Here is a 25,586-nt window from a genome sequence, read left to right as displayed (position 1 = left end):
AAGGCAGATGAGTGAATACTTTTGGCAATATACTGTATGTTACTAAAAAATCCTGTAGCTAATTATATATTGACCCTATATATTTATAAAATGGAGCAAATCACGGACAAGTTCAAATAAAACAATGCAGAAGGTGTGATTCTCATTGTCTTTGCAGACCTGGGGGTGGAAGGGGGGTTCTGTTCTGCCCATGTAACTCAGAAAAGCTTCGGCCGCCCCTGGCCATGCTACGGAATGGGATTAAAAATCAGTGCCGACACCAGCTGGAGTTAGCTGTTCCAGCGACTGGATTTTGCGCTTCTTCCCAGCCTCTCTGCTCTGAATACTGCGCTGCCATCTGAGCGTCGGAGCAGACATCTCGTTAAGGATATTTCCATCCGCTCGGTTCCGCCACAGATCCCCGGTTGGTGATACCTGCTGGCTGCGGGACAGAATGAGAACCGGCCTCAGTGTCCTCCCGCAGCCCCAACCTGCCTCCCTCAGGCTTTCTGGCCTCTGCACGTTAACAGGCTAACCCTTTTCTGAGCACAAGCCTTTGGATTCTGTCGACATGACACAGTATTTGATGAAGAACACACACGAGGTTTCCTTCAGCTTAACTGGAACAATGCGAAAGGAAGTGCGGCGGCGGATCGAGCAGGTTTCCGACAACAACGAGCAGGAGCCGCTTCATAGGGCGTCTGCTGGTGTCTGTCAGCTCCGTCCACAGAGGGCTTTACTGATGCTTTTATAGGATTCTGTTGCCTCCGATTTAGAAGACGAGACGAGAGTCACGAGTTGACACCAGATGCACCAGTAAAGCCTGCGTGAATGTTGATGAAGCCACATCCTGTGGTGACAGTGGGACTGGGGATTTACTGGCGACCGGCGCCGCTCCTGTGGAAAGCACGGAGACATGACGTGCACAAGAAAAAAGAGGAAACGCAGCTTTGACTTCTTTAAAGCCCCTGTCTTTTAACGGAAAGCTGCAGCAGCCTTCGCCTAACGGTTGTTCCAAAGATTTCAGTCTTTGTTGTCTGTGCACCGTGAGCTGCTGCTGTTCTTATTTACTAATTGTTTCCAGCATTCGTTGTGAGGGAACAGTCGGGTTGATCGCTGGAGCCCGTATTTCATGTAGACTGCAACAGACGTCCAGTCTGCCACAGTCTGGAGGACAAGCAGCTCACAGCAGGTAAGAAGCACAACATGACTACCATTTTGTATTGACTACAGGTCACTGGTCTGCAAAATGTGATTGTGATTGCTTCTGCATACCATTTATCAGAGACCCTGCTGGCGTCTCTCGAGCAGACTCCTGTAGGCCCAGACTATTGCAGCCCACTGAGACCGGTGCCTTTTGTGTGCCTCAGCCTCTATCTACACAGTGATCATCTAATGAGGGTCGCATAATGCTGAGCAACCTCTAATGTTTGATGCATGCCTCACAGCAGCATACACTGGAGAGTGTGATGCTGTGTTGTGTAGATGATAAATAATACAGGACTCAGACCATCTGTAAGGCCTAGCTCAGCACTGGGGCAGCTAGGTGATTTAATATCACTTGGTGTATGTGCCCCCAAGAGAACATAGTGCCTCCTACTGAAGGGATATAAGCTATGTGGTGTAAGGGCTTAAGCCGTCTACACTCCTTAAAGCTGGACTGCAGCAGCTGGTGGCTCCCCTGTCCTTAGCAGACCTGTAGGCTCCATATGAGGAGGCCTGATGCTGGACCTGCTGTCAGAATCCAACTCTGTCTACATCTCATCCAGTGAGCTTTGTCGCCTCCTCCCATCGACATCAAGCCAGAGGTATTGGGCTGCTGTTGCTACCCAGTTCTTGACAGTGACTCTGCCCTCCGCCGCCAACCAACTTCCAGCTTCACAAAGCCCCTCCTTCCAAGACACACAGCCTCCCTTATTTTCCCAAAGCTCTCAGGCTGTGGAGCGATGAGGGATGCAACTCCAAAAATGACAGGGGAAAAAAAAAGTTGATGAAAGCATTTAATTTAATCCGTTTTATCGTTTAAAGCTAAATATATCACCTGTTCAATACACTTTGTATTCCATTCATCATTCAGTGTTCACGCTTGTACTTTAAAGGAGCAACAAATGGTCTCTTCGAAGGAAATTTCCAAAGGCTGTCCTTCTGTTAAAGAACAGCAGATATGACAGGTTACTGATCTTGGACTGTACCAGCATGTGCCAGCCTAAAGATTCATTCAGTTATTCATTCTGGCGTTCTTTAACACATGTTTCTATCTTCAAAACGCAGCACCACCATACCCGTCATTTGCTTTCATCTGTGTCTACCTGTAAGCAGGAGCATTTCAGCCCCTCCTGTCACATTAAAGGGTTGTTTCACCTAATGATATAGCTTCTGTGTGAGGCCGTATTTCTTCAAAGTCGTGCTTTGAGCTAAAAGCCTACCATCCGTATGCTAGCATGCTCACAACAGCAATGCCAGCATGTTGATGGTTTGTAGGTAATGTTCACTGCGTTTGACATCTTAGTTTAATGTGTTAGCTATATTTGTTAATAACCCCCAAACGCAATCTGCATACAGTGTGTTCTGTGACAGAAAACACATGTTTTTGAGAGACCCTGATGCTCATTTTGTATATGTCATGTTTATTGATTATCAAATTGTTGTTTCAAGTATACTCTCATCTTTGCCTCTTCTTAGTGCGTAGAGCTCCCAGTACTGTCATCACAGGTACGGTGACCAGGAACAGCAATTCTTGTCACACCTAAATATTAAGTTGGTCCATAAAAAGGTGATATATTTTCTTTATCCATTGTGATTCCAAACAGGTTACAGAACATAACACAAGAGAAAGGACTGTAGACTTGAGGACTAAAGCTGTGTTCACCTAAAGGGTGACTGGCAGTCCTCACATACCTTGATTGTAGGTTTTTGTTGGGGTTCAGCATCTGATTACCCACAGTTGAAATCAGTACCACAACAGATAGTAGTATTCCATCGCTTATATTCATATCAGTAAATGTTCTTTTGCACAAACTAATACAAATTTGATGTCCAGTAACCTTTATTTCCACTTGTCTCATTACTTAAAATATGTAAGCATGTAATTTCTAGATTTGTTTCCAAACACATTATACATGTCCGAAAATAATTGCAAAACACGTGAACAGACTCGACTATGTAGTACTGAATTGTGCATTCATGCCAAGAAGGTATTTTTTAAAATCATATTTGGGTTTATGGCTTAAAGATACACTGGAGCCACACTTGGCAAGAAGGTGAATGTTGTGGAGGGGCCGAGTCAGAACCCAGACCTCAACCCAATTGAGAATTTGTGGCTGGGCTTAAAATGGGCTGTTCACTCATGATTCCCATGCAGCCTTGATGGTGCTTGAGTAGTTTTTAAAGGAAAAATGTGGAAAAACTGCAGTGTCCAGATGTGCAAGGTTTTCTGAGGCTTATCCACACAGGATTGATGCTGTACAGTAACTGTGGCTAAAGGTGTTCCTACTAAATACTGACTTAAACGGGGTGAGTACTTAAGTAATCACCCATGTTACATTGTATATTTTCAATTTTTGACATTGCTCTGTACAAATGTGTTCTCAGTTTGATTTAAAAAAGAGCCTTTTTTCATTAATTCGTGTCAAAAAGTCAAATTATATTTAACATGATTCAACATATAAAAGTAATAAAAGGGGAAAACTTCTAAAGGAAGTGAATACTTATTATGGACACTGCCAGCCAGCTATACTAATACATCTCTGCTGAATGCTAGAATTGTCAAAACAGCTCTGTCTCCTTATTTAAATGTTCTAAAAATGATGAGGTGAAGAACTACACTGATGGCAGCATCTGCCTCTGCAGTGACCATTTCACAACGAGGAGTTGAACAAACTTGTGTCCAAGACAACTGGGATTCTCAGATACTCTGTTAGCGGTAAATGAGCCCAGAAAGATGATTCCCCCCTCCGACCTTCATCGTTCATTCCCCCGATGTCTGGTTCCATCATCCTCAGTGCATGCCCACTATTGAGCCTTGTGTGCTTCATTTGTTGTAGTAGATAACTTAGTCCAGCACCACGTTTTGGATTTTCATCTAACCTGTTTGGTCCAATGAAAACAAACTTAGGTCTTAACAATTAGTGAATGCTGACAGTAATTGTCTTCACTGTTTCTCAGTAGAAAACATTTCTAATTTTTTTCAGCATTTTGAAACATAATTTTATATACTTTGCCTTTTTTTTCGTGAATTCAAATTTGTCTGGATGGTTAATATGTTTTCTCATGGTGTGACAAACTAAGTACTTAGCAAACAATAGGAGACAACTGCTATGCAGTCATTGTGTTTACACAGTTTCATTTACTGCCAAAAAGAGTGAGTTTTACAAGGATAAGCCCATTCTGACTAATGGAACTGCCACAGGAGGTGTGTAAGAACCTGTGGGCTTTTTATTTACTTGTTCACAAGTTGTAGACAGCTCTGTAACCACCTGACATACAGAGAAGCTGCATTCGTTACCTTAAACAGCATTAAGCACATCTAGCAAACTTATGTACAAGTTAGTAACACGACATTGCTCTCCAGAATTATGCACAGCGTTTAAGCTGTATACACACCCAACGGCAGTATTTATGACAATCTCAATTAATCTCATCACTTAAAGCCAAAGAGCAGCAACGCTTAAAAAGTTTATGACAACTATATCACCTTGATTCTGACAACATGATGTATAATCCTGTCATATTGTGTTTAAATGAGATGGGACCACCGCAGGTGAGTCAAGTGATAGCCATTTTTCTTTCTTTCTGAACAGCCAACACAACAGTAAGATCTGTGTAATCCACCTTAAATTTCCTGAAGCACAAATCTAGGCAAATACTTCATTTCTCTCAGCTTTGATGCTACAGTCACCAAGACAGTAAGGCCAGTGTTATACTTTGCACGAGTACGAATATGCAAAAGTGTATCAGTCCAAAAAGAAAGCCAAACATTTCAGACATGCACTCCTTTCTGTTCATCTGACAGCATCTGAGCAGGCTGACTTCATGTCTTAATGAACACTTTGGTCACTTTTCCATAAAAAATGCAATGACAGTTGCACTAGGTTGAATTCAGTAGCATTTATATATGATATTGAACACAATTTGACAAAAGTCTGAGTTTCTTGCACTCACATTATGGATATATTCAAGATTACATATTAACATTGGATGTTGTAACCCACAGTAGGTAAAAAGTAAGTGACACTGAAAACTCACCTGGAACACACCATGTCATGTTGTAGAGGAAAAACTCTGACCTCATGCTTTATAGGTCTTTGATGTACTGTCCAATCTGACATGTATGTTAAGGGGGAAGTGAAGCATTCAATTAAGTCAGCATAATTCACTACATGTATTTCTACTCTGATCAGAAGGTACATAATAAACATGAAAAATGTTGGCATATAAAAGGAAAAAGCAGTTTCTTTTCTGTCTACTCTCCAAAGAGCGCTGCCATTTGGTGTATGACGGTCAGTGATGTCACGGTGTTTGTTAGCGCCGCCGGTTTAGAGACATGATAGTAAAAGACAGACAGTGAAAGACAGATCGTGGACAATAGAGACAGTGACAGATAGAAACAGATGAGCCACAGATTATCACAAGACAAAACGGAGGCCACTAATGCATTGCTCGTGAAAGTAAAAATACATTTTAAAGGGCAAAAGCCATGAAACAGTCCACTTTCATATACTGCTACTCAAATGTAGATCAGTACTGATGCACTACAAGTTAACTGAAGAGAAAGAAAAATTCCTTCAATGGGACCTGACTCCAGGGTTTGTAGTGAACACTTTCTGAGGGAGATTACATTGAGGAGAAGGTAATGGAGTCCAGCAAGCTAATTCTTCACCAGACCAACAGACTAAAGCTGCCATTAAAAAAACAAACAAAAAACCCCATGAAAAATCGTAACGTCAGACAGCAAATTAAAGTTACCGTTGCACAGTTTCCACGTCGTAGTGGGTCAAATGTGCCCACCAGTGGGGTTTACAGTGGTCTCACCTGATCTGTCAACTTCATCTTACTTCTTTTTAACAGGAATATGTTCAACGCAGTTCAGAAATGCTTCACTGTGCTGACTTGAGTTTAGTATACAATGTGGAAACCGTGCAATGGTAACTTTAATTTACTGCTTGGTGTTCTGGTTTTTTTTTTGTTGTTTTTTTTTTTTTAAATGGGAAAAGCGAGCTGAAAGGCTTTTTGCACACATTGCAAAGGGAATAAACATGAGCAAAATAATGGAATTGGAAACACCTGAGCATTATCTAAAGTTGGACTCTTGATTCATTGCTTTGGAAAGCGTAAAGTCTTGGTATGAAATATTTTTTAGAGGTTTACATCAGCTCTGAGCTCTGACGGAGGAATCATGTGTAGTTTGTGGTATGAAATTAATTTAGAATACTTTGATGGTGAGTGTTTAGAATGATGGGCTTGCAGCTAGAACATCCCCGGCTCACGTTCCAACCTGCCCAGGATCTTTCTGCATGGAGTTTGCACGTTCTCCCTGTGCATGTGTGGGTTTTCTCTGCAGCTTCCTCCCACAGTCCAAAACATGCTCAGGTTAACTGTTAACTCTAAATTGTCTGTAGGTGTGAACACGAGTGTGATTATTTATCTGTGTATGTCGCCCTGCGATAGACTAGTGACCTGTCCAGGGGGTTCCCTGCCTTCACCTTAAAGCTTGTTTCATGCTTGCTGCATCCGTGAGGCTCGTGTGGCTCCGTGTGGACAAATTACATAATTTTAGTAGCCATGCCCCCTCGAGCGGCCCTTCTCACGCGGAAAATTTCCGCGTCGTGCACCTCCACATTTTTCTAATCATGTGGACGAGACACGCGGAAAAACATGGCAGAGGACCAGGACCTACTTGTAGCTGAGATCCAGAAATATAGGCACTTATATGATTCATCACACAGAGATCACCGTGACAACCAGGTTATGAACAATTCATGGTGTGAAATTAAAACTAACTGCTGAAATACTGTCACCTTAGGGCTTCCTCTGGGGGTCAGGCATATGGGTTCTGTAAAGCGTCTTGAGACAATTTGACTGTAATTGCTGCTGTATAAATAAAATTGAATTGAATTGAAAATGCAACTATTCAGTAAAATGCCATGTTGTAAGTGGTGTAAACAATGGCAAACTTCTTCTACTCTAGTTTAGTACTAGAGTAGACTAGGTAGACGTGTGTTTGCAATACACTGCCCCCTGCAGTTTGGGAGCAGACGCTGCACAGAGTATAAAGCTACACACGTTCGCGGCTCATTCGTGCGGAAAGCATAACCCAGCCTTAAGTCAGCTGGGATAGGCTCCAGCCAAACGTGACATTAATGAGAATTAAGTGGTGTATAGATAGTGAATGGATGGATGTCTAGAATAATTGTAGTTCTTTTTTTTTTTTTTTTATGACAATCGTGCCCAACTGCAGGACTGCTTTGAGATAACAAATTGGTCTGTGTTTGAACATACAACAGCAGTTTTGGATTACATAAAGTTCTGCACAGACATCACTACTGTGGACAGATGCATCTGGGTTTATCCTAACAGAAAGCCCTGGATGACAAAAGAGGTGCAGTGCCTGCTGAGGAAGAGGAACACCGTCTTCAGATCTGGTGACAGGGAGCTGTACAGCACTGCCAGAACCAACTTGAGGAGAGGAATTAGAGATGAAAAAGCTGCTTTTAAGAGGAAGGTAGAGGATTGTTTCAAGATCAACAACTCCAGACAAGTGTCATGAGGGGTCCAGCCTATAACAAACTACAGATCCAGCAGCCTGTTAGCTGAAGATGGTGGCGTCTAGCTGGCGGAGCAACTGAACCACCTCTTTGCTTGCATTGAGGTGCCATCACTAGAGATGGCCTCAACAAATCCACTAGCCTTTGGCAGCAACACTCCCACAGTGGAGGAGTACCAGCTGAGGTGCACGATTGGCGCTGTGAACCCAAGGAAAGCTGTGGGTCCTGATGGTGTCTCTGGACAGGTGCTGAAGACCTGTGCAGCTCAGCTGGCTGGAGTGTTCACCCAGATTTTTAACAAGTCCCCGAGTCACACCCCTGTTGCCTGAAGTCCTCCGTTATTCTCCCACTCCCCAAGAAAAAACTCCATTAGCAGCTTAACGATTACCTTCCAGCGGCACTGACACCCATCATCATGAAGTGCTTTGAGAAATTTGTCCGGAACAAGTTCACCTCCAGCCTTCACCCTGGTTTTGACCCTCACCAGTTCACCTACAGGGCTATCAGGTCCACGGAGAACGCCATAGCCACAGCTCTGCACACTGCTCTGTCCCACTTGGGACAACAGGGGAGCTATGCATGGCTTGTCTTTGTGCACTTTGGTTCAGCATTTAATACAATCCTCCCCAACACACTGGTGTTAAAACTGTGTGACCTGGGATCATCTGACTCTGTCTGCCACTGGATCAGGGACTTCTTGAGTGATCGGTCCCAGAGGGTGAGAGCAGGATCCCATGTCTCCCCAGCCATCAGCCTCAGCACCGGCTCCCCTGAGCTCTGTGTGCTGAGCCCCCTACTCTATACCCTCTACACGCATGACTGCACCTCCACCACACCTCAGCAACAGCATCAGAAAGTTTTCTGATGATGGGGCTCATCATAGGTGGGGACGAGTCTGTATGCTAGGATGAGGTGGAGCAGCTGTCAGTGTGGTGCACAGACAATAACTTCATCCCAAACACCACTATGCCGATGAAGATCGTCCTAGATTTCAGGAGGAGGACTACAGATATTCAGTCCATGTACAGTGGTGGGGACTGTGTGTAGAGAGTCTCCAACTTCCAGTTCCTGGGCATGCACATTGAGGAAGACAACACCAACACTAGAGCCATCATCAAAAAGGCACAGCAGAGACTCTTGTTTTCTGAGAACTCTCAGGAACAACAACCTCTCTCAGAATCTGCTTGTGTCCTTTTTTCGATGCTCAATCGAGAGCATTCTAATGTACTGTATCCGTGCGTGGTTTTCCAGCTCCACTGCTACAGATAGGAAGAGTTGTCACCACGGCCCAGAGGGTCACCGGCTGCCTCCTCCCATACCTTGAGGAACTCTACAGCTCCCACTGCCTCAGGAAGGCACAGTCGATTCTCAGGGATCCAACCCATCCTGGTCATTCACACTTTGAACTGTTACCCTTTGGCAGACGTTTCAGGACATTAAAGGCCAGAACAAACAGACTAAAAAATATTTTTTATGCAAGAGCCATAATTGCTCTAAACAATATCAAATATTAACACAAAATATGTGCAATAACAATTATACATGTGCAATAATTTGATGATGTGAAATGACTGATGGTTGTTTATGTGTGGATGAAATGTATTTTTTTGGGCTATTTTTCTCAGTTGCACTCCAGGGCACTTTAGGCACTTTGTTCTTTTAATTATATTTCTTTTGTATTTTATTCTAGTGTTTAAATTCTTTACCCCAGGCTTTTAACTGTTTTACAACACCTACAATAGGACTTTTAGCTTTGTTGTACATGTACAATGACAATAAAGACATTCTATTCTATTTTGGCTGCTATATTGTATAGCCAAGCTCCCATTGGGTAACCCCAATCCTGTAAAGATGCAATGGAAATCTGTAGGTGAGAGGAAATCAGGTGTTCAGAGTGAAACATGTTCAGTAAGAGACATTCACAGAGGTGTTGTGTTGAACTTTATTGCTGCCGGTGATGATGTTCTTATCAAACAGCTCTGTGTCTGTGACAGATGTCAGTGAATATAGGTCTTAACTACTTAACAGGTGTTAACTACAAACCCTGGATTCTGATCCCATTGGAGGGCTTTTTCTGTTCAGTTAGCTTGCAGTGCATCAGTATTGATCTACGTTTGAGTAGCAGTTTATGAAAGTGGACTGTTTCATGGCTTTAGCCCTATAAAATTCTTTTTTGTGTTACTGTCTCTATTGTCCACAATCTGTCTTTCACTGTATGTCTTTTACTATCTTGTCTCTAAACCGGCAGAGCTAACGAACACCGTGACATCACCGACTGTCCTGCTCCAAGATGGCAGCGCCCTTTGGAGAGGAGACAGAAAAGAAACTTCTTTTTCTATTTTTACACTGAAATGTTTTGTGTTTGTCATGTACCTTCTGAGTGGAAATACATGTAGTGAATTATCCTAACTTGGCTGAGTGCTTCACTTCCCCTTTAAGCATGACGCACATACTGTGGTCTCACAGTCATGGGCATGTTGAATGAAGAATGACAGAATGTCCTCACTTTAACAGACTGAAGATACAGCAATATTAGGCATCCCATGTCCAAAAAAGGGCTATATTGTCAAACTCCTGCATTATTGTAAAACGAGTATGGAGAGCACAGGAATGCTTCATCAACTGGAATAGTAAAATAGTCTTGCAGGCTTGCTCTGGATTTGGGACACCATTATCGGGGACCTGAGACCATATGCCAGGACTGAATTGCGATTTATGTTTTATGGGATCTTCTCACTGCACCGACCAGATATTTGCTTTTAAATATGTTGGCTTAAAAAGAAACCTGCATTGCAAGATCCAGTGCAGTCACACCACTCAAAAATTCTTTGGCATAGCTATGCTGACCAATCACAGTGATTGTTGCCTACACATTATCTCTAGTGGCTTTGATGCAGGGGGTTAGGACATACCTTCACTAGCACCAGAGTTAGAGGTTCAGTCCTGAACTGTGTAAATTTTAAAGTGTATCTCAGACACTGAACTTTAAATTGCTCCCAGTTGCCTTGTAGCTCACTACCACTTTCAATAAAAAAAAAAAAAAAAATGTACATACATTTTCAGTGATTACTATCAGCCTGGAATTTGACATTCTCTGGAGCCAGATTTCCTTTTCCCTTAAGGTTTCCTTATTCGAGAAAAAGAAGCCAAATCAATAAACGGCAAGAATACTTCAGTGTGACTGTCTGTTTCCGTGTTTGCTAGTGTGTTTGAGCTGATGTAGTAGTACGTCACTGACTGAAATGATTCTTCAAAGACATAATCAGACACCTAATTCCTTATCTTTTCTGAATGCTTTCAGGCTCCCAGCGAGGATTACTAGGCGAAACGAAAAAGTGCACCTACAAAAGAGCCTTGCTCGAAATGGGGCAATGTGGATTGGAGTGTCCCTGTTCCTTGTGAACTGCAGAAAAGAAGCAACCACGAGGACGAAGGAACAGCTAGCAGACGGGGGAGGCGGTGGAGGAGTGGTGGCTTTGGTGTTTGAAGAAAAGGTAGTATGGGTGGGGGGGCATTCGGAATGGCGAATGGAAATGAGACTAGTGAAGGGCCTTCAGGGCCCATGGCAGCACTGGTGGCTACTGCAGGAGGTATGGTTGCAGAGAGTTCTTCCTCAGCTGTCTCTACCTATATTAAACTGGTGCTTCTGGGGCTGATCATCTGTATCAGCCTAGTTGGCAACCTGGTGGTGTCTCTGCTTGTGCTGCGGGACCGGACTCTACACAAGGCACCTTACTACTTCTTACTGGACCTGTGCCTGGCAGACACCATTCGCTCAGCAATCTGCTTCCCCTTTGTCCTGGTGTCTATAAAGAATGGTTCAGCATGGACCTACAGTGTGCTGAGCTGCAAAGTGGTAGCTTTTATGGCAGTGCTCTTCTGCTTTCATGCAGCTTTCATGCTTTTCTGTATCAGCGTAACACGCTACATGGCCATTGCACACCACCGCTTTTACTCAAAGCGCATGACATTCTGGACATGTGTGGCAGTGGTGTGCATGGTGTGGACACTGTCTGTGGCGATGGCTTTCCCTCCTGTTTTTGATGTGGGAACCTACAAATTCATTCGTGAGGAGGACCAGTGCATTTTTGAACATCGCTACTTCAAGGCTAATGATACACTTGGCTTCATGCTAATGCTGGCTGTGCTAATTCTAGCCACACATGTTGTCTACATGAAGTTACTCCTCTTTGAGTATAAGCATCGCAAGATGAAGCCAGTCCAGATGGTGCCAGCTATCAGTCAGAACTGGACCTTCCATGGGCCAGGGGCTACAGGCCAAGCAGCAGCCAACTGGATTGCAGGCTTTGGTAGGGGCCCAATGCCGCCCACTCTGCTGGGAATCCGGCAGAACTTGCACAACCAGAACCGACGCCTGTTGGCTATGGAGGAGTTCAAAGCGGAGAAGCAGCTTGGCAGGATGTTCTACGTGATCACACTGCTGTTCCTGGTGCTCTGGTCTCCCTACATAGTGGCTTGCTATTGGAGGGTGTTCGTCAAGGCTTGCACAATACCACACCGGTACCTCTCCACCACTGTGTGGATGAGTTTTGCCCAAGCTGGAGTCAACCCTATTGTCTGTTTCTTCCTTAACAAAGACTTGAAGAAAGGGCTCCTTTCCCACCTACCAGCCTGCTGTAGGACTAAACCTCATCTGCCGCGAGAGCCTTATTGTGTCATGTAACCAGAGATGATGACCTGAAGATGAAGAAAAACGAGCGAGCAACCAACAGATGTATATTGTGTTTGCTTGAGTTATTGTGGCATTTGATGCAATGCAAGCTACTTTTAAGCAGTGGGTGTAAACTAGCAAGTTTAGTGGTAAAAACACTGGAATGGTAAGCATGTACTTTCATCTGCCAACCCATTTATAGCAAAACATGCAAGTAATAATGCAGTCACTGTGGAAACCAAGCCAGAAAAATAGCCACCAACAAACTACATAAGCTGCTTCTCGAAGAATCTGGAAATGGCCCGTTAGAAAAGTACTGAAAATAAAGGATGTTCCAGTTGTTTAGGAGACAAAAAAATCCTTAAGGATAAATAGGCAACTTTTAGTCTAAATTTAAATTTCATTAACCTCAACATGCTGGATTAGTTTGCAAAGCCAGATAATGTTATTTGTACAGCAACAGTGGAACGACTATAGGAAGAGAGCAAGCAAGGGAGAGATGCAAGAATCACCCTCAAGCAGATTCAAACCAGCAACTTTTCTGTTCATGGTCTCTCACCTGTTTAATGTCCAAATTTGAATACTTGACAACATAATCTAAAAACGTATAGTTCTTGGAGTCCATGAGCTTCTGACATTACACTCCATCCAAAGGTATTCCTGTTCATTCACTGTTGTTGTTTTTTAAATCCATCATCTCAAAATCAGAGGTGTGTCCAGTTTTCAAGTCAAGAGTCAGTTTTAACTGAAACGCATTCTGTCACATTCTGGCATGAAAAGAAGCATGAAATAATTCATGTGTGAATGTTGTAAATGCCTGTTTTTTGTTTATTTGTTCTTATTTACAATTGTTTACACTGTAGTTGAGTTGTATGAATCAGGTACTTACGATGTACTGACTGGTTCCTGCTGGAAGGTATAGTTGACATCATGAACACTATACTTTTTCTGTGGTGAGTTGATAAATTTACTAAAGGCCCTGTAACCGCAGCATTTAACAGTACTGACAGTTTGTAATACAGTTGATGCTCAAATGTAGGTGGAATAAAGGAACATTAAAAAATAACAACTTATCTTTTCAGAGGAAAGTAGAAGTACTCGTGCATATTTGTAAGTTGATGGTATTGACAGGATACAGTACTTGAGAACAACACTGAACTTGGGGGATAATGATATGTTTTTATTGTATAATTAAAGATGGATAGGGAGAAAATGGCTAACATTACATGTATCTTGTTAATTGTTATTGTGTAATTATCAGAGTAATTAACATACCATAGAAAGGCATGTTCTTAAGTACACAGCTTAATTGTTCTCTATGCTGACATACCTTCAGTGTAATGCTGCAGTGTTAATCCAACATGCCTACGTGAATAAATGTTCTGTGGTAAGTAGTAGGTTTGGATCCACTGGAAAAATGTTTCTGTCACCAAATTCCATGACTGTGGGAGTTAAATTTCTGGAGATACTGAACCCTTGAAATGGCTTCACAATGGCTAACACAGAAAAAATCTACTCCTGAAAACAAATAAAACTGTCAGAATTCTGCAAGATAGTTAGAGAAATTAGCTTTGGGTGCCAAATAACAAATAAGTAGACTTTTTAAAGAGATATGTGATGGCACAGCAACATTTTTTCCTGAATTCTGTCTTAATTGACAAGTACTGACACCTGATAGTAAATCCCAGTCGTGTTGCTGTGAGAGTTCCCATCATTTTTAGATTATTCTTACACACCAAAATAATGTCTTAATGAGTAAACTAAAAGAAAGTTGTCCAAACATTTTCCCGTACGGTACACTGTAGGCTGTCATATTTAACACTAAAATGTCCAGTCCTTTTGTGCCCCATAGTCTTCTATCTTCCACTTTGCTTACAATTAAGCACCAACAAGAGTCACGTAAAAAATTGACTCATAGGCTGTATTATAAAGTGCCACTGCTGTTTTAAATGCTGTTACTGGCCCCCTAATCATTGTCATTCCCTTAAATTTCCGTTATGTGAGCTCTCTTGTCTGTGAATGGACAAAATATGGTGATTTCTGCATGAAGTGAGCTTGCCAACTTGCCAACTTGCCACAGAGTGTTCATGGTGTATAAGTGAGCAAATAAGGGAGTGATTTTGCACACATCTGAGTAATTTCAGTCCAACAGAAACTGAAAACTGTTAAAAATCAGAGAAACAGGAGCTGCACTAGGCTGAAGGAGCGAACCATGTTGATGGAATAATAAACCAAAGTAAAACAGGTGCTGCAAAGTAAATGTCAGCATGTGAAGAAAGGATGTGGTATCACAACAGACAGGGGAAAGTCTCTGCAGGATCTTTTGGTCTCCAAACACTCTTCTTGGCACATTTTCATTCTGTTTGTCAATGAGGGAAAGTAAACTTCCATCTGTGGCAGTGATGTTACCCTAAAGCATCAGCTTGTTGTTTGTCACTCATGCAACAGAAAACATACAGTAATTAATTCTTTTCAAGTTTACTGACAAAGCTTTGTTTGCTTAGGGTTTTTCTTAAGGAGAAATTATAAGTTATATCTATAAGACATTTTAATAGAAGAGAGCTGCTGAGGCAAATCTTTTCTAGAGGGACTATGTAACTGTATCTAGTGCTGAGGTATCTTGTCAAAAGATGTTTTCTTTCAAAGCCACAACTGCTCCATGTGAAAAACAGTAAATATCAAAGAAAATGTGAAGATATACAACCAAAGCACAGGCCAGGCTCTCTCCTCTGCACCAGAAAGGAGCTTTAGGCCACAACAAGAAGGGGCTGGCCACTAAACACTGTATAACTCCCCTCATCCACATCCATGTTCCATCAGGATTCTTTTGTTACTTCAGCAGCCGTAAAGGTGCTCAATACCTTGGCAATACTGCAGGAAAATGAGCTCTGCCCAGATCTGGCAGCTATCTGCTCATTTCTGACCATTTGTTTACAGTATGTTTAAATTATCACATTTAAGGTCAAAATTATGAGATGAATTCAACAGTTTGACTTACTACATCACACCCATAAAACCTAAATCAACATTATAACACAGGAGTCAGAGGACTGACTTAACTAACACCCAGACAGCCTGCAATTTTTCCTGCATCACAAGATGTCAATTTTGCAATTCCTTTCAGGAAAGATGAAATAAGAAAACTGTGAGTTGATGTTGTTTTATCATACAGTAGAGCCGAGGTAAATTTCAACTTAAATCATCATTGTGACATTGTCATTACACAAAGTACTAAAGGGACGAGGGTGCAGTGGAAGACACATCTACTGCTTTGTTTTTGCACAAATCTAGGTAAATTGATTAAACTGTGCTTCTTTTTAGTTTCTCTCTTAAAATGAACTGTAATGTGGAGTTCAGGTGGAAGGAGAAGGCAGGGCACAGAGATTGTAATTTGCCAGTGAATGTCTGAAAACATGACTCAGTTCCCAAGACTGAGGGCAAATAGTGTGTGTGGGGTTTGAGCTGCCCCTTTGTCTCTGCCATGGCATATGTGGCATACCAAACAACAGCATGCCACAGAGAATGGCTAATCTTGATTTTGTTTTCAGAATTATGGCCTTACTCCATACAAACGTAAAACCAATGCAACAAAGAGAAGACACGTGTTTCTTCTTTATGCGCTTTCATTCAAAAGGAAACAGAACACTGTGGAACTAGTGATGTTTGGAAGACCGTTAGCTTTTTCCATCAAAAGCTAGTGAAACCGTGTGAGCAAATGAAGGGGAGAAGGGAGCGCATTCAAAACAGAAGTGACTTTTCTGTTGTGACTGATTATGTGAATGAACACCGCTCTGGACTTTTGTGGAACTGTTTCTCAGTTGATTTTCTCTGAGATATCAACCTGAGGGATGAAGGTAAATGACTGCACTTTCCATTTCCATCCTTGAGACGAAGCTAGAGAAAAATGTGGATTATGGCTAATGCTGGAGAGGCCTGAACGTGCTTTTTTAGTTGCCTCAGGCAAATTATCTTTTGTAAATTTACTGTGACCTCTGTACTATTTAGTGTGTATTATATTGACAGCAATCTATCTTTGAAATGCAATGGAAAAGCTCCTGATCATATTTTTATTGTGTATGCGTGCGCGTGCGCGTGTGTGTGTGTGTGTGTGTGTGTGTGTGTGTGTGTGTGTGTGTGTGTGTGTATGCATACGTGTGCAAGTGTGTTTGTATTAGCAGGTGTGAACAGGTGTGTGTGTAAACTGATGGTCACATTGAGAAAACAGACAAGTGGGAGGTAAAATACTGATCCAAGATATAATTCGTGAAAATGTTTTCCTCGGTATTTCTCATGTTGATCATTTTCCTGAGGTGAATGTGATTTCAAACCAATGAAGTTTACGCTACGCCCCTTTTTTAAACATTTAATAGATTATTATTAATTGGAATGGATTTGTTTTGTACATACTGAAGGAAAATGGAGGCAAAACTATTTCAGATAAAGCATCACAGGCCAAATGTGGTTACTTACAGTCACCTCTTACTGAATGTTTATTATTAACACATAAAAAATAAAGGATGCCAAACTATAATTTTCATGATGATAGATAATCAAGAATTGCATATGCAAACACCTGCCAGTTTCACATTAAAATCAAATGGTTCTTCTCTTTAATAGTAGAGTAAGTGATTCTAATGTATACAGTTTTTCTATTCTGTTCAGCAAATTTCTCCTCATAGTCTGCTGGTGTATGTTCGGGGGCGGCTGTGGCTCAGAGCGGGTCATCCAATGGTTGAAGGGTCAGCGGTTCGATTCCCGCTCTGTCCTAGTCATGTGCTGTTGTGATCCTTGGGCAAGACACTTTACCCACCTTGCCTCCAGTGCAGCTAATCACACTGGAGTATGAATGTTGGTGGTGGTCGGAGGCCGGAGGCGTGGATTGTCAGCCACGCTTCTGTCAGTCTGCCCCAAGGCAGCTGTGGCTACAAATGTAGTTTGCCACCACCAGAGTGAGAATGTGTGAGTGAATGAATAATGGACTCATTGTGAAGCGCTTTGAGTGCCTTGAAAAGGGCTATATAAATCTAATCCATTATTATTATTCTTATGTTCTATAAAAATATCCAGGCTCTGTAAAAGGAAAACAAAGTGGTTGAAGCCGATCGATGTGACGCTATTCTAGTGTGTCCTGTGCATACACAAAGGGGGGGAATGCAGTGTTACCAAGAGTGATCCTAAACCTGACCCATGCTAGCTATCTAAATATGCTCACTATCTAAATATCAACACTCTTTTTCCAGAATCACAGGCCTTAAAAATGTAAATCCTTCTGCTTGGGCCAGTAATAATAACAATGCGCTGTCCCATGTAATTACATAGATCTTGGAAAGCCTAGAGTATCAGGATACATGAATCGTCAGATGATCAGACAGGTTTTGCAAAAATTGCGTGGAGGGAAAATGCAAAGTTGAACCACACAATGATGACCGTTTATAGACCCTCCTGTTTCAGCTTTGACCCAATTTACTTAAGTAATGTGCAAAAAGTTTTTTCCACATCAGCGAAGGATTATTGCTGATGTTTGTGGTAGACTCACATGTACATTTGATCTTCAAATAAGTGGTTGTGGTTAACCTGGATAAGGTGTATATTTCTAACCTGACTGATCTTCTCACTGTTTGTGTTTTGTTGTAATAATGTTGCCATTCTTAGAAACTAAGAAGTAGTCCATAGAAATTAAATTTCTATTTACTTAGTAAGTAGGGAGCAATAAATTGGAATTACCCTGAAAGGCTTGTCTCAAATACTGGCTCTATAATGGCCTGGGCACATCAGAAATTTGCAGAGCATGAATCTTTTCTGCTGTATTAAAGCAGCATTAGGAACTTAGTGTCAAGCTAGTTTAAGAAGAGAAAAAATCAGCACTATTACGAGTTGCAATCTGCAAGTTGAGTGTGGTCCTGTTATGCACAAACTGAGCACACCAAGGCCATGTGCCTGCTTTTAATACAAGATCTAGATTGGGACCTGTGTTGCATGCATTTTTGTGACTGCTTGTAGGTTTCTATTTGCGATTTCACCACGGACCTAAAGGAGGTCAAAGTCTTCAAAAATCTCCATCAACATGCCTGGGATGACTCAATCGCCAGGTCAAAGATTATCATCCATGATGAGAGGTGGATCCACTGCTACGACCCACAGAACAAACGGCAGTTTTTAGTAGAAGGGCTCACAGTCTGCATAACTGGTCAGGTCAGGAATACGCCAAAAGCATGCTTATCATTTTTCTTGACATTCAAGGGGTTATGCACTGTGTATTCGTCACTCAGGGTCAAGCAGTCAACACTGAGTTCTACTGTCACATCCTGAGGCATCAGAGTGAGAACATTTGGTGCCAAGGATCTGAAGTGTGATGTGATGGCACGGCAGGGGAGCACTGTCAACAACCACAACAAAACCAGCCTGTCACTTTGCTGACTCATACACTAAATTTTAATTGACACATATTTATTCATTAAGAAATCATCGACTTAAACGTAAAATGATTAAATTAACTTTCCAAGGTTTTTCTCCTGATGTTTGTGTGTACAGACAGCAAAATTTAGAAGTTTAATTACTGTAAGTATTGATAAATATATTATGATATACTGATAATCTGATGCCTAACTTGACTTAATAGCTGTTTTTATTATCAGAACTGTTTCAAATAATGCAACATACTTGCCATTCAATTTATATCTTGTAAGACAACAATAAATAACTTGGAACAAAGTCCAACCTGATCATATGAATGACGAATGTGTATTAATAGTGCACCTCTAATTAGGTCTGTGCTGGTTCACCCAGCTATTAATATTGCATGTCCTGTAGGCCAGTGGTTCCCAACCTGTTTGGCTTGGAGCCCCCCCTATAAGCTGCACCCCAGCCCCAGCGCATCACAGCCTCAGAGCAGACAAAGCTTCGTGCCCCTCCTCAGATCTCTGGCGCACCCCCTGGGGGGGTGCGGACCCCAGGTTGGGAACCACTGCTGGAGGCTATAATGCAAAAAAAGAGTTTGTAGCAAAAATTAACAAATGTTTATTTTCTGCATTAATGCATGCAATTTTTTTGTGTAAATTTCTCTGAACATTTGTGCACTGAGTCTAACAGTTAAACCTTGGAAATGAATACACCTGCAGCAGGACTTGGGCATTGACAGCGCAACATTTTGTTCATTTAGGTAGTACACAGCGCAGAGCAAATAGGTATGACAAAGCACCTGCTTCCTAATCTCTTTCTGCCTCTTTACCACTATCCTCATCATCATCTTCAGACTGCCTAATTTAATCTGTTATACCTTAGCAGACTTTGTGGCCTCAGCCAGGAAAGCCTTTTTCTTTGTTCGACACCTTTTCTGCACCACTGGTCACAGTTTTTTTCATACTATACATGTTTTGGTTACAAGTAATAGATACATTTAACAAGTGTTAGATGCTGACTGCCAGAGGTATTTTCTGTTGTGATAGGGACTGCTACCCGATACCTTCAATGTCTGTATGGAGGCATATAGGCTACTAATGCTTGGGTTAGGAAAAAATACTGAAAGAAATACTTTCATCATAGGTTCCGTTTACCATGAATAATGATATGCAGCTAGACAAGCTGATATGAAGCTCCAAAAATCTTGACTGTTTTTTGTTTTTTCAAAATTGTGGACAGGATAAGTGAAATGTGTGCATAATTTGTTTTTAAACTTTGATAACAGGATAGATTAGAATTATTTTTATTGTCATTGTATATTGTGAAATGAAATTATTCCATAATCATGTCAGCAGATTATAAATAAATACAAAGTAGTAATTAAGTTGCTAGTAGGCGCATAGGTCCAGACAGTGTGATAATGATGACTATCCAGCGTGTATTTAAACTCAACTCCAATATTTTGCAGTTATCAACAGCAAAACAATAAAACTGCTGTTTGATTGGAGGAATATCAGCCACATCAGTATCATGCTCAATAAGATTTGTACGCATTGGTGTATCTGAAAAACAGCTTCTCCTGGCCCTGAGTGCCTACTAGTAACTTAACTACTACCTTGTATTTATTTATAACCCAATGATAGGATCATTGATTCTATTCTATTCTTTTACACTATATATTTACAGAAGCTCCAACCTTTGGACATCTGTAGGCCACAATTTAGCCATAGTCACAGCGCTACCTATTGGTAACAAGAAGTCAACTTTATGTGACAAACATCATCTGATCTTCCCCAAAATGTATTTGTGATCTACACGTGATATAAAGCAACATGGCAAATAATTAGCTGGTGTCCTTAAATGTTATTTAGTGGACACAGGAAGTGACAACTGATTTCTTTGCACAATATCCACTAAGAGTCCAGACTTGAAGACACCCTTATGGCCACAGTAAAACCTATCAGCTACGGGGCACCCTGACATGTTGAAGGCATGAGGCTCCATCATGACTGCTTGCAGCTTTAACTTAACTTTGACATCAGATGTAACATTTGAATTTGTTGTAGGAACCTGTGTTTTATAGTAAGCATGTGACTGCATCAAGTGCAATGTATACAGAAGGAGACTGTGCCACTGTAACATTATTGTAAATTCTTCAAACTTCCCCATCTCTTTCACTTGAGTTGCAATGGGAAGGGATCTTGTTGTGGCTAGTGTAAAGAGAAGAAACATTTGATACCGTAAACTCCTCACATACTGGCTTGAATACTGTAATATAAAAGGATCTACCCTTAAGACTTAATTGTTGTAATCGTTAAATGTAATCATGCCACAGCACACGATTCATTTAGAAAACATGTGATATAAACCGTTCCTGAACACACTGTGGTTTCACTTGAACCAGACACTAGCCATCTGGCTAATATGGCTTGTTCACCTTTTTACTGACATCAGCCACCTGTGTCTCTTCCGTTGGAACTCAGGATGTCCTAATCCTCCACCAACCCAGCAAATCTAGAGCAATCCCTGCCTCGCGAGGTGAGGCCTACACTCTGTACACTCTGCTGGTTAGTCACATCACTTAGAGAATTCTCATTTTAAAACATTTAGATGGTTGGCTTTTACTGACACACTGAGCACCACTCTGGCCCAAATACTCCTCCAAGCAGCCTACAGAGTAGCACTGACAGGACATTTGTCAGCAGGCTGATTGACAGTATTAGGCTACATGTAATGACCCTCTCCTTCTTTCACACTAATCTACCTTATTTATAGTCTGCTCCAAACATCAAAAACCTCTCTGATATTTGCAGATAGTTCCTCTAAATGATTGTACAAGATTTCTTGCAACACTATACTAAACCTTATTGCTTTCACTAAAGAAAATTCTTTAGTGACCTTTTTAATTCTATAGCCCGTATATCCCTTCATCATTAACAGGCTGCACAAGCCAAACAAACATCATACACAGACACACAATGAATGAGCCTAAAGCAGAAACAAAGAACGATCCTTAGCCACAAAAAGTACAAGGAGTCCTACAGCAGATGGCCAGGCCCCCACTGAACTCACACCTCTTGGAGTCAGTGCAGGATTACACTGTAGGATTAAAAGACTTGTGTAAGTTCTCAAAGATACTAGAACAACCTACCTGCCAAGTACCTTTAATTGTGTTCAAGTGTATCACTAAGAACAGCGGTTGCTTTAGAGGATGGCCCGCAAAATATATTAAACAAGAAAAGCACTCAGAGAGTGCAGTACTCCGCCATGGCTGTTCATTCCCCCATATGGCATTGTCAGAAATGCAGCGTATTTTTTTTTTGTATAAATGCAGCATTTCTTTTGTTAGTTATTGATGATCAGAAATCACAGCAACATAGAATGTGGCCATTTAATATAGATGTACTCACAAACAAAATTACCTTGCGCTGTGTTATGCATGTATATGTTATGTATGGATACCGAATCACGTGACCTAAATATGTAGTGGACGGCAGGAACTGATGGGACTCAGAAACACCCCCACAATTTAATCAATTGTTCCTTGTATCGTTTCCGATAAGACTACAGCGGTGGATTCGTAATAGGATCGCAATCATGTGATCGTCAGCTGGTAGTGTTCACTTGTCATAGTTACAGTGATGGCACCCGCTATCTCGCAATGGGAAATCCTTAACAAATCCGTGGATGCAGACTATAAGCCGCATCACTGCCAAAATCTAAACAGTTGGTCCTTGTATAATTTCTGACCTTCCCTGAAAATTTCATCTGAATCCGCTTTTGAGTAATGTTATGCACCGGCAGACAGATTCACGTACGCCGATCGTCACATAACTCCACTGGGCTTCTTGGCGGAGTAATAAGATAATCCAATTTAAATGGCATAGATCTAAAAAAAACTGATGGTACCTGGCAACTTTGAGGGGTTTCACAGTCGAGTGGCTATATTGCAGGCATGCAGTGTGCTTCAGGCCTGGACCCTCATCAAATGGTACACAAAATGAGCAACATATCACTCCCTTCACTTCGTGACATTATAGAACAACCTCTAATTATACATCATGCTGCTGTGTATCATATGTAGAACACACCATATTAATTTCATTTGGCACTGGCACTATGACTTAATCATGTGGATGTGTTTATGCCTGGACTTATAGATTTTCTGATCCACTTGATGTGGATCTGATTAACTTGGTAGGCAAAGATTGTAAAGGTGCAAAAACGGTAATTGCTTTAGCCATTCAGTGGTGCTCTAACTCAGTCGGGAGCGGTAGATGTGTTTAGGCTGTAACTCTTATCACCAATTAAAAATTTGGGACAAATTGTACAATGAACATTTCAGTTGTAACAACTTCAGTTTTCACTGCTAAATATTGAAATTCCCTTTGCCAAAACGGCATGGCATTTTGTGTCACAAAGGTCTTTAAATGACAGCTACAGTAGGTCAAAAGCACCATCTAGTGGTGAACTGTGTTCAGTAGTGTGGAACTAAAAAAAAAAAAAGAGAGAAATATAAAAAGAAAACCTAAAAAACACACTCACCTTAACCAACACATGTAACAAATGTGTGCAGTTTTTAATACAAATCAGCCAGGGCAACGAGATGACATGATAGAGAGGGTGCAGGTGGAGTCAGCACCAGTCTACAGGGTCATGGACTATCTGACCTACAGGCCACAGTGTATGTGTCTACAGAGCTGTGTCACTGAAAGAGTTCTGAGCAGTACGAGCCCCTCAAGGAACTGCCTTATCTCCTTTACTGTTTACCATTAACACAACAGAATTCTAATATAACTTAGAAAACTGTGGAATTTAGAAATTCTCTGAAGATCTGACAGTTTTTGGTATTGAAGGAGGAAGTGAATTTTCTTCACAGGAGCATTACTGGGGATTTTGTGGTACTACAAGATTCTAGTCCAGTTTCAGTTGCCATTCAGGGTAAAGAGGTGGGACTTGTCTCCATTTACAGATATGCTAGAGTACAGCTAGACACTGAGCTGGACTGTACAAAAAGGGGAGAGCTGGCTGTATTTTGTAAGAAAATTGAGATCTACTGTACACCAGACCTTGCTGGGTGCAGTGGTCTGTTCTTGGTTTGCCCCCAGGAGGTCCCATGTCCATATCCTGAGAAATCAGCGCCATTTTGGCAGCCCGAAGGGGACCTACACAACCTTTGGCAGGTAGTTTTAATGTGGCTGCTCAGCGTATGTGAACAGAAGAATTTAAAATGTCATTCTTGAATATACAGGGTGCCAATGATGAGACGTTTGGAAGAAATAAAATCTCTCTGGCTGGTTCCTCTCAGTCTTCTCATTGCGGTATTCTGGATCAACAGGAGTTTTTTCAGAATTGTTATGATATCCTGACACTAAATTGCAACACAGTTACAATAGTCCAGCCTAAAATTACCAAAAGTGTTAACTAGTTTTATAGCATCGCTCATTTGTAATACTTTGTCTCCCTCATGTATGTTAATAGTGTGGACAAAATAATGGACCATTTTTAAATTTAATGTTATCCAGTACATATGACGTCTATAATCTCTGTAGGCACAACACCCAGCTCTTCACTAAACACCTTTGAACTTGACAGACTGCAAAAAATAAATAATAGTTTTAAAAAATAAATTCCATTATGTCTGCACTGCCTGTAGGCACCACAGTCCTATTATCACTCTTGAACTTGTTTTATGGCACTTATCCAGCTTATTTTCTCCTGACTAGATCTATGCTTGTGTTGTCTCAGATGTACATCACTTTGGATAAAAGCGTCTGCTAAATGAAATTGTACAATTGTAGAATAAACATGAAGTAGAATTATCACCTTTTTTGACAGTGTCAGCACAAAGTTGAAATGTTGAAGCTTTGGGAAGGTAGAGTTTGTGGGAGAACTGCACACATTTCACAGGTGTAGATAATAAAATGGCTGGTGAATGCATATTTACAAATATTCACTCATTCATTCATTTTCTTCCACTTCTAAGATAAGATAAAGTTTACTGATCCTTCACTGAGGAAATATACGTTACAGCAGCTGGATACAGATGACGCATAGAAGCATGACAATTACAAAAGTGCATTAAGGCTAAAAATAAAGATCTAATCAAGTTCCCATGAAGGCAATGTATAAGACATGATGAATATACACACGGAAATGTACGGGTATGGCACTAAGTATAGTGTACCCACATTTCTGCAGTCAAAAATGTTGAGAGACAAGACCAGTGTTAATATGATGTTACTGCACATGAAGAGCTATAAGGGAACAGTGTTATATTTTGGTGTTGATCTAGAAGAGCTGTAAAGAGACAACACAGTTTTACATATTGTTGTTGGGTGTATGGGAGCAAACTTTGATTGTTTACAAAAAGCTGTAGAAAGACAATGTTAAGAGATGGTGTGGCAGCAGAAGAGCTATAAGGAGGAGAGACACTGTTAGGTGATACTGTTGCAGCGTGGAAGAGCTGTGGAGAGAAAAAAAACAGCTCGTTCATCTTTTGACCAAGTGATGTTGTTGACCTGGGGCTGCACAGTGGTGTAGTGGTTAGCACTTTCGCCTTGCAGCGAGAAGATCCCTGGTTCGCGTCCCGGCTTTCCTGGGATCTTTCTGCATGGAGTTTGCATGTTCTCCCTGTGCATGCGTGGGTTCTCTCCGGGTACTCCAGCTTCCTCCCACAGTCCAAAAATATGCTGAGGTTAATTGATTATTCTAAATTGCCCGTAGGTGTGAATGTGTGAGTGCTTGTTTGTCTGTATATGTGGCCCTGCGAC

At 41.4% G+C, this 25,586-nt stretch overlaps 1 protein-coding gene across 1 annotated transcript; it reads left to right on the top strand.

Annotated features, from left to right (window-relative positions):
- Positions 1–219: 219 nt before the first annotated feature.
- On the top strand, positions 220–19,542 carry gpr173 (G protein-coupled receptor 173). Its single transcript, XM_023298557.3, has 2 exons — positions 220–1,171; positions 11,044–19,542. Exon 2 carries the CDS (start codon positions 11,242–11,244, stop codon positions 12,424–12,426), a length of 1,185 nt encoding a protein of 394 aa, XP_023154325.1. The 5' UTR covers positions 220–1,171; positions 11,044–11,241; the 3' UTR covers positions 12,427–19,542.
- The last annotated feature ends 6,044 nt before the right edge of the window (positions 19,543–25,586 follow it).

Source organism: Amphiprion ocellaris, chromosome 8 (genome assembly GCF_022539595.1).
Source record: "Amphiprion ocellaris isolate individual 3 ecotype Okinawa chromosome 8, ASM2253959v1, whole genome shotgun sequence".
Classification (NCBI taxonomy): domain Eukaryota; kingdom Metazoa; phylum Chordata; class Actinopteri; family Pomacentridae; genus Amphiprion; species Amphiprion ocellaris.
Note: the sequence above shows the minus strand (reverse complement) of the source record. Positions and strands in the feature narration are given on the sequence as shown.